This window comes from Camelina sativa, chromosome 8 (genome assembly GCF_000633955.1).
Source record: "Camelina sativa cultivar DH55 chromosome 8, Cs, whole genome shotgun sequence".
In the NCBI taxonomy this organism is placed as follows: Eukaryota; Viridiplantae; Streptophyta; class Magnoliopsida; order Brassicales; family Brassicaceae; genus Camelina; species Camelina sativa.
In genome coordinates this window covers 4,237,436-4,247,279 of record NC_025692.1, presented here as the reverse complement: position 1 = coordinate 4,247,279, position 9,844 = coordinate 4,237,436, and the positions used below count along the sequence as shown (strand labels likewise).

At 35.6% G+C, this 9,844-nt stretch overlaps 1 protein-coding gene across 2 annotated transcripts; it reads right to left on the bottom strand.

Moving 5' to 3' along the window:
* On the bottom strand, positions 830 to 7,131 carry LOC104706087 (protein DA1-related 4). 2 transcript variants are annotated; one of them, XM_010422216.2, is made up of 13 exons: positions 6,637 to 7,046; positions 5,376 to 6,504; positions 4,987 to 5,283; positions 4,134 to 4,904; positions 2,883 to 4,045; positions 2,668 to 2,788; positions 2,489 to 2,569; positions 2,259 to 2,375; positions 1,975 to 2,187; positions 1,835 to 1,897; positions 1,639 to 1,751; positions 1,504 to 1,562; positions 830 to 1,415 (listed from the first exon to the last, which is right to left on the bottom strand). In XM_010422216.2, exons 1-13 carry the CDS (start codon positions 7,044 to 7,046, stop codon positions 1,075 to 1,077), a joined length of 4,878 nt encoding a protein of 1,625 aa, XP_010420518.1. In that variant the 3' UTR covers positions 830 to 1,074. The 2 variants fall into 2 exon arrangements, 1 of the variants encoding a protein (XP_010420518.1); XR_754409.2 differs by lacking the exons at positions 830 to 1,415; positions 1,504 to 1,562; positions 1,639 to 1,751 and having other exon boundaries at positions 1,975 to 2,156; positions 6,637 to 7,131.

The window sequence follows — 9,844 nt, the reverse complement described above, 5'->3', positions numbered from 1 at the left end:
TTTTGTTCACATGTACACTTAAGAGACTTTTGTGACAATTAATCGTCACAAAAATGTCTCAAATATGTCTTAATAGTGACAAAAGTGTCAAATATGTCTTCTTCTTTGAGACACTTTTGTGACGATTATACGGTGAGCATTTAGTGACAGTCTCGTGTCCACCATTTACGTTGATATATTAAACATAATGAATTAGCAACGTCACTTTGCCGTCTATTTAGTGACGATTCTGGGAAGTCACAAAAGTTGTGACGATATTGTGACGAATCTTTATTTGTGTCGATCTAGTAGCAACGATTTATTAGTCGTCACAAAAGCGTTGTTGTAGTTTAGTTGCAACGATTTAGTGACAAATACTGGTGTCACTAAAACCATGTTTTCTTGTAGTGTCCTCCTCATGACAAGGTAAAGGATCTGCTTATTATCTGTAAAAAATGGTAAAACGATCTTATTGTTCTTATATGCCAATCAGTTTGTGCAACAGTTTCCTACAAGATGTTTTGAAAAAAAGAGCAGCAGGCTCCATTCTTTATGAGAATCAATCTCGCCTAAGGTAGTAGAGTCGAGAATATATACTCCTCCCCTCCCTCATGACTTAACTCTTTCTTTAAAAAAATAGACGAAGCATGACACAAGTATGACTATTGTTGAATCCCCCCTACTGATGAGACACAAGAGCATTATTATTCCATTTTGTCCTTCAATCAGTTGCTATAACCGGAGTAAACAAAAAAAAAAAACCTTAAAAACTAATCGTATGAGTTACCTCTCACATATCTGATCCCACATGGTGCAAGTCTGGAAGCTATGAACAACAGTGAATTTGACAAGTAGAATCAGTCTTGTAGACTCAATGCGCTTGAAAAGGTCAAATATTACATTTGTTTAACACGCTGTAGACTCCTTTAGTTTCATCAAAGCAACAATTCAATCCAGAGAAATTTTACATTTGTCTCACACGCAATGTTGTCTAAAGTTTCCATCATCGCCAGAAAATCGAATTATCGAAGGAGAAACTGTTATAACATGAGAACAAGAGCAACGTCTTGGAAATAGGGTTAGTGATTATGACTTTCAATATTGCCTAGTCTCGGAAATGCTCAGGATCTCTTTCAAGGTATCTTTAATGTTGTAATGATTTGAGGCCATCATTTTGCTAACTTTCTTGAACCCGTCACCGTAAACTGGTGATTCATCTGTTTCTATCTGATGCTGGCAAAAATTCACGAGCTTCTTCTCAAAATCAGATGGGTCACCTTTCTTTGATATGGTTGTAGATGGAGTAGTGAAGAAAGAAGAAAAAGAAGAAGATGTTGTTGGAGTGTCGGGAATGGCGTATGTCTGAGAATCCAACCACATGTGGCCTAACACTTGGCATAATCCTTCCTCAAGAACCGTGTTAATATTCTTGAAACCTGTGATCAAACCAAAGGACTCTGAGAAGACTCTCCTCAAATGGGGGTACAAATTGGGTATTACATACAGTATATGACTCTTACATACCATTGAGTCTAAGATAAGCATGCATCATCTCATGAGCCAAGATATATCCTGTGAGTGGCCTGTATGTGAACATAGATTTGATTGAGCCAGTTGGCGCAAGAGAGTATTTAGAAAGGAGAAGATGATGTGGAGTACCAAGGAAGCCCATATAAGATGAGAATTGCAGTGACCTCGCACGGGCCAACAACCATGTGAGACTCTCTAATCAGCTGCTTATCCCTCGGGCTTATCCTTTTCCAATTTGAGACCTGTATATATACGTGGAACAGAGTTAAAGTCCAATCTAATGTCAGTCTTTTAAGTATCATCTTTATATTAAATAATGTCTTACTGCTGTGACAATCTGCTCTTCAGATAGGCAAATACCTCTGACTACCACCTGATATTGATTGTCCTGTGTGTTGAAACATACGAAGAGAGTGAGAGAGTGAGAGAGAGATCAGGAAGTTCCAGTTTAGGAAATGTACTCACAATCTTCTCTTCCTCCTCAGCTCTATTCAGAGCATTTCTCTCCACCAAAAAAACAGGAAATTCTTTCTCAACCTTCATGTTTAAACTCTCAAAGAATTCACGGATTTCAACATGCAAAGGTTGGCATGCAGATGAATCCATAACCGCGCATGCCACGCATTCTTGACATACCCATCGACCATCTGCAAGCATTACATACTGTGTTCCACAATGCTGCAAAGAACCATAACAAGTGAAACCAGAAGGCTTTTATATATCTCAATATTTCTCTCAAAATTAAGTACCTTTAATCTTTCACAGCTGGAACATTTGGAAGTTTTATCAATATCATGGGAAGGGCAGTATTTCTCCCTCCAGAACGGATGCTCAACGTATGTTATACCTTCCCCAGTTTGAGGAATCTGAAAGAATCAATATACTAATTACATTTTTACATACTACTGGTATAACAGACCAATTCTTCTAATTTTATCACACATTTTCTATAACACAACAAATAAGAATATATATTGACCTTTTCTTTGCAGACATAGCAGTTAGGATGACGCTGCTCCTCGTAGCACTGTTTGTGATACATTCCTCTTAAGTCAGGAACCTAGCGAGTTATATATGTTTTGCATCATAAAGTAATTGAATTGAATTAATTCAAGTAGCAATATCAGTTTTCAACTTGGTATATATACGGTTTCAAACCTCGTGCCTAGCAATTGGTTTGTAGCAATGACGGCAATAGAAACATTGAGGATGCCAAACAACACCAAAGGCATTGACAGATATTCCATCTTCAATTTCAGAGTTGCAACCATTGCATATGCTACAAGTGAAGTAAATATGAATTGAGCAAGTAAACCACAAAAATCCAACAATTTCTTATATACACTTAGAAGCGCATAAAAACCGTTACGTACCTAAGAGGAGGATCCACCTCTCCTTCCACATAATCTTTGGAATGCGCTATCTGTTCCTTTTCGTCGGTTTGATCATCGTCCATTTGCTTTCTTTTACCTTTCTCCTTTAACACTATTTCTTCTTCCACGTGATCTTTGAAATACTTTAGTTCTCCCCATTCGTCCGCCTGCTGTGTTTTTTCTATCTCCTTTGACTTTCTTAAGGCTTCTTCTAACGCATACTTTCTTTCTTCTATCTCCTTTGACTCTATTAATGTGTTTTCTGTCTCCTTTGACTCTATTAATTCCGTTTCTACCTCATAATTTCTTTCTTCTATCTCCTTTGACTCTATTATTGCCTTTTCTGTCTCCTTTGACTCTATTAATGTTTTTTCTAGCGTTCTGGTGCGCCTTCTTCTGGATTTAAAGATTTTGGACGACAGGGGAAAACAACCTATCCACTTCCAAAACACAATTCTCTTAGATCTTACCTTACTATGCATACTAGAAAGCTTTTGTGGTTCGCTAAATGAAAGCAAACGATCCGTTTCCTCTAGCTTTATGGGCAAAGTGTCCTCCTCAATAATGTTTATAGTTTCCTCTGGTTTTCTGGGCAGATTATCCTCCTCCTCTTCCTCAATAGTGTTTATAGTTTCCTCTGGCTTTCTAGGCGGAGTATCCTCCTCAATAATGTTTATAGTATCACCTGATGGAGCCGTAATTACCTCGACACCACATTCAGTCACCTTGCAACTAGCACCTAGAGGATTGTTTTCACCATTCACTGTTTCGAATTCAAATTTGACTTCATGAGCCCACTTAATGATGTGGTTTTCTACACTACCACTAGGATGCATTATAGGATCATAGAAGACAAATATGTGATCCTCTTCAACTTTTGGAGCTTCGGTAGGAGCCCAACATTGAAAATATCTATGTATTATTCTATCAGGCCGGCTGTTCTTGGTCTTCCATGTACCTACACATCTAATCTGAAGACCTACGTCATTGTGGTAATCATCTTGAAATGATACTACAACTGACATAGCAAAGCCAGAGATAGGTTTTTGCATCCACGGACTTAAGTCTTTCATTGCATTTGAACCTGCTTGCAAGCAAAAGGAGGATCTCTGACGTGCGTCTATAGGAATACATATGATGACTTCATGAGCTTTGATGAGTTCCTGTTTAAGCAAAGGCCAAATGTAATGAGTTAGCACACATGAGAATATATGCACGTTTGGAAAGAGAGAGAGAGAAATATTGCAAAACCTCTTGTTTTGCTCTTGCTAAACTTGCTGTCAGACCCTTCTCTAAGAGTTCAATGCTCACTTGTGAAGAAAATTTGAAACAATTACTGAAGATTAAGTGCTTAGGAAGCTGCTCAAAATCCAAATTAATTGACTTCAAATGCTTACAACCATGAGCATTCAAGAATTCTAGACTTTGCGGAAGCTGTGGCAATTTTACTATCGCGGTGCCACCAAGATATAGTTTTCTCAAGTTTCTTGGGAAACCCTTAATTTCCTCAAGCTCTGAACAGCCAGATAGATAAAGAACTTCGAGAGATTCTAAACTGACCATGTCAGGAAGGCTTCGCAAATGGGAACAGTATTTCATATTCAAGCAGACAAGCTTGCTCATACCTTGATTATATGAAGTAACTTTAGCTAGATTTGTTACGCACTCCAAATCGATATGTTCAGCATCCGAGAAATTTTCAAGAAGATTCCAAAGCTTTTTCATGTCCAGCTTAACCTTGGAGGAGAGGGTCGCATTGGATATTGGTATTTCCCTTATATGAGTTCCTTGGAGGTGTAATTCCTCTATATTTGGTGGAACCCCTGAAAAACTTTGGATCCCTGTGCAACCTGAGAGATTTACAACCCGGAGATTTTGTAATTGACTTGTGTCTGGAAATCTTTGTAATCCTGTACAACCTTGAAGATCAATTAGCTCGATATTTTGAGCATATATTAGTATATCACATTCAACTAGCTGCAAAGAGTGACAAAGAATGAGCCTCTTTAGCATCTTGAGGTCCTGAAAATATAATAAAATTGAAAATGAATGACACAGTAATGTTTTAAGTGAGGTTGCAGATGAATACCCAGACTTAGCCTACCTTGATTTTTGCCCCCAGTTTACGAAGCTGGCTGTAAGGCATACTGAGGTCAACAAGGTGCCTAACGTCAAAATCTTGAGGTAAAGATTGCAAAGGGTAGTTCTCCCAGTGGAGGAGCCTTAACCCACATGGCAGAGAATCAAGGCCCTTCGGAAATTTGAGTCCAGAAGTATATTGAGAGCATGAACTGTATATCTTCAGGAATCTGAGATTGAACATATTCTTGAATGCATCGTGCTTGACATCGAATTTCAAGTTTGAAGTGTCCAGGATTATGCTTACGATGTGTTCAGCGACCTGAGAGAACAAGAAAAATTGATGGATCAATACGTTAGGCTCGCCTTAATAGAGCAACTTAGGTAATGCATATATAGTAGAATTTGACAGACCAGACAATATTTAGGCGTTGCCTTGGCTTCACCACTTGATTCAAGTTCATCATATTCTAGCAGATATCTGATTCTGGAAGGTTCCCACATTCTGGTGCAGCTCTCAGTTTCTCCATTGAAGATTTCTTGACATGAGTCTTGGATCAGATTATTCATTTGCACTGTGCTTTCTGAAATAGTTAACACACACTTGTCCACAAGAACATCGATTGCGACGCGTGGAAAGTAATGACATCCCTCAAGCAGTTGCACCACATAGTTGACCGTTTCTCCCTTGAAGAAAAAAGCAATGTCTAAAACAATGTTCTTCTCATCGTCGCTAAGTGAACTATAAGCGTTTTTAAGCACATCTTGAATCTTTAGGGGAAGACATTGCTTTAGCTCAAAAAATGCAGTCTCCATTTCTGACTTCTTCCCCATTAGCTCACGGCCGTAAATGCTAAGAGCTAACGGGTTCCCATTAACATAGTCAATCACCTTCATCGACAGTTCCATGTCATTCTGCTCTGGCTCGTTTATTCCAAATGCGCTTTGGGAGAATAGCTGCAGAGCCTCGTGCGCATTTAAACCTTGAACCTTGTATATATGATAGATCTGACAAAACGCAAACACTTGTTTATCTATGGAGGTTATGATGATAAGGCTTCCGGGACCAAACCAATCAAGCCTTTTAAGGAAGGACTCTGCAGCCAGAGAATCGCACACACCATCTAGAACAAGAAGAATCCTTTTATCGTATAGTTTGTCTCTATGGAGGCTCGGTCTCATAATACACAAACTCTTTATGTCAAACTCTTCCATCAGAAGTTTACCAATTCTTTCTTTGAACAACCCGTGGAGTCCCTCCTTATGAAACGCTTCGTCAAAGTTTTCAATGAAGCAAGAAGCATCATAATCAATGGACATGTGATTACAGACTGCTTTAGCAAGCGTGGTCTTTCCTATGCCAGGCATACCCCAAATTCCTATGCTTCGGACGTCCCTACTATGTTGCTTGTAAAGCAACTCTTCTATCTCTAGTAGCCTCTTGTAAATTCCAACTCGTTCTGTAGGATAAAGCTTCCCATAAACATCTCTGACTATCTCTTCCACTAGTTCGGAGTCCGTAAGTATCTTATTGCTTGAGATCCTGCCCAAAATTTTAGAAACATTGACTGTGACTGAATTATCAAATCAATGCAAATACACAAACTAATCTCTTAACAACATTACCAGCAAATGATTATGTAAATGTGTAAAGAAGAAATATATGTATAGGAACCTTGAATGGTGGCTGGTTAAGTTTTCCACCTCCAGCCAAAAATTTGCCCACCCGTCAACTTGGATCAATGGATCGAGGCCGTATAACACTGGAACCACCACGTGGCTGTTGATGCTCCAACCCTTGATAACCTCAGAGAACTTAGGATCGTTTAACTCCCTCTCGTCGGAAATAACCACCACGAAAACCCTAGCCCCATCAGTCAACGCCGCCTGATTCTGTTCAACGGAGAAGGATCTGCTTTCTCGCAATCGGCACGCATCCACAAACACCGAGATGCCTTCCCGGCGTAAAGCGGCCGAGAGGTGGCTGACAAAGGACTGCAGTACTGTTTCCTCGCAGATGATGTTGACGATGTGGCTACAATCGGCCATCATCGGGGTGGCTACACGAGCAGCTGGTGGTTCCATCTCTCTCGGTTCTCCAACTCATGACTCTCAATCTCTATCTTCCGTAACGAAAACCCAACAAAAAGCTGAACCAAATACTTTTCTTATTCATATTTGAATATTTTTTTGTTAATTTTAATGTTAAATATATGAATTTGAAAGTAACATGTTTTAATAATATATATACATATAAATATATATATATATATATATATTATTCAAATCATTCAAATACATTTAAAATATACTGTAAATTTTAAAATATGAATAATTAATCAGTGATCAAACGACACATATTTCATATTTGGGAAAATCACGTTTTAAATTTTCAAAATGTCACTGGATAACACTTTAAACCTCGACAGAATTTCACTAACACTATAAACCTTTAAAATGATTTTACCAACACTTTGTACCTTTAAAATGATTTTACTAACACTTTAAATCTTAAAACTAACTTTCATTTTTGTACCGCCATAAAAAATAACAGAATAATAATATTTGTCAATGCAAAATAGTTAGAATATGTTGGTTTAATTTAAATTTTAATTAGTTTTAGTTTGATAAATAAATAAAAAGATAAAAATAAATTTGTGTTCATCTTTATTGTAGACAAAGCTTTTACGACGTTACTTTCACGTTATTAATCATTTTAATAAATGCATCTCTATTGGATTCTGATTCAAATCGATTGACTTCTCATTGGAAACCAATGAATCTTCTAAATATGTTGTCGTCTTCAATTTTACATTTGTCAAATGTTTTAATCTTACCTCTGATTCTTCATTTTTTTTTTGCTTTGATGTATTTTTAAATTTTTTTATCAATCATAATATATAATTAATTTAAATTAATTAAACAAGTATTTAAATCAAACCAGCATAGTTTAACTATTTCACGTTGATGGATATTACTGTTCTGTCATCTTTCATGAAGAAAGTTAGTTAAATCATTTTAAAGGTTTATAGTGTTAGTGAATAAATCTCAAAGTTTAAAGTGCTACTCAATGACACTTTGAATGTTTAAAATAGGACAATTCTTAGGGGTGAACCACTCTTATTCACCCTCTCTTAGTTATGAAAACAAATTATTGATTAAGGAAACAAAATCTGTATATCAATCAATTTTAAAATTATTAATTCTAAACATTATATTATAGTTTTAAATTATAACATCTAAACCCAAATCACTCTTTTATAAACCCAAATTAAAATACAATTTTCTTTAATTGTAAAATCTAAACCCTACACACTATTTTATAAACCCAAACCGACATATTATTTTGTTTAATTATAAAATCTAAACCCTAACCACTATTTTGTAAACTCAAACAGACATATAATTTTGTTTAATTGTAAAATTTAAACTCTAAACTCTAACCACTCTTTTATAAATCCAAACCGACATATAATTTTGTTTAATTATAAAAACTAATTAAACCCTAACAACTATTTTGTAAACCCAAACCGACAAATAATTTTGTTTAATTGTAAACTAATTGAACCTTAATCACTCTTTTGTAAACCCAAACCGACATATAATTTCGTTTAATTGTAAAATCTAAACTCTAATCATTCTTTTATAAACCCAAACCGATATATATTTTTTTTAATTATAAATTTAGACCCTAATCCTCCTTTATACACCTAATCATTCTTTTATAAACCAAACCGACATATAATTTGTTTTAATTATAAATTTAGACCCGAATTCTCCTTTATAAACCTAAAACAACATAATTTCCTTAATAAAAATCCTACATAATTGGTTTCCTTAACTTGTTTTGTCTTTTTTTATTTTAATTTTGATTTATTTTATATTTTATGACATGACATGGCGTTTTGTTGTATTTTGATTGGTTAATTAAGAGGAGGTGAATAAGAGTAGTTCAAAAAAATTTATTTAAAATATGATTTTCCCTTTCATATTTTAACTAATATTTAATGTTCTAACAATATTTTTTTAAAAAAATTCAATAACAGTGCTTTAGAGGGGGTTATTGGTTCTATGATTTTAATGGATTTAGAAATCCAACCAAAAAACATGTGTTATTCAATCATTGATTTTAATGGATTTAGAAATCCAACCAAAAATCATGTGTTATATCATGGTTTTTAGGTGTTTTTAGCCATGATATAAGTCTTATTTATAGAGTCTTTTTGATATTTTTAGAGTCTTTTGAGTCTTTATAGGATTTAGCATGGATGAGAGCATAATGGAGCTAAATAAGAAGATTTGGAGCTTAATCAAGCATTGAGGCTGAAGCTGCAAAGTTAGGAGACGAATTCAGAGGATGCATCGATCGATGCAGATGATAGTGTCGATCGATGTTGGGCCAAGGAAGAAATCGGAAGTTTTCCCACAAGTTTTGAAGATTTACAGAACTGCTCCAAAGTCTTCCATATTTGCATCATTAGTCCCTGGACGTTTTTAGGAATATAAATAGGATTTTTATGGTCATTGTTTAGACCTAAGCTTTATTTTTCCTGCAACCTTTTGAGAGAAAACCCTGAGAGATTTAGAGAGTTTTTGGAGAGAAGAATCAAGACTCCTTCCAGGGAAGATTTAAAACTCTTTTTCTTTAATGCTATCTATTTTATTCATGATTTGTGTTCTTTCAATTATGTCTGAGTAGATCTGCTTGTTAGGTTTAGGGTTTCTCATTAGGGATTTTATGGATTGTTAGATTGATTACTTGTTTGGATTCATTATCTTTCTTGTTCTTCACCATAGGTTGTTTTTAATGCTAGATCTTTGATTAGTCATCTGGATTTAGATCTTAGTATTATTGATTGATATGAGAATATAATTGATTTTCC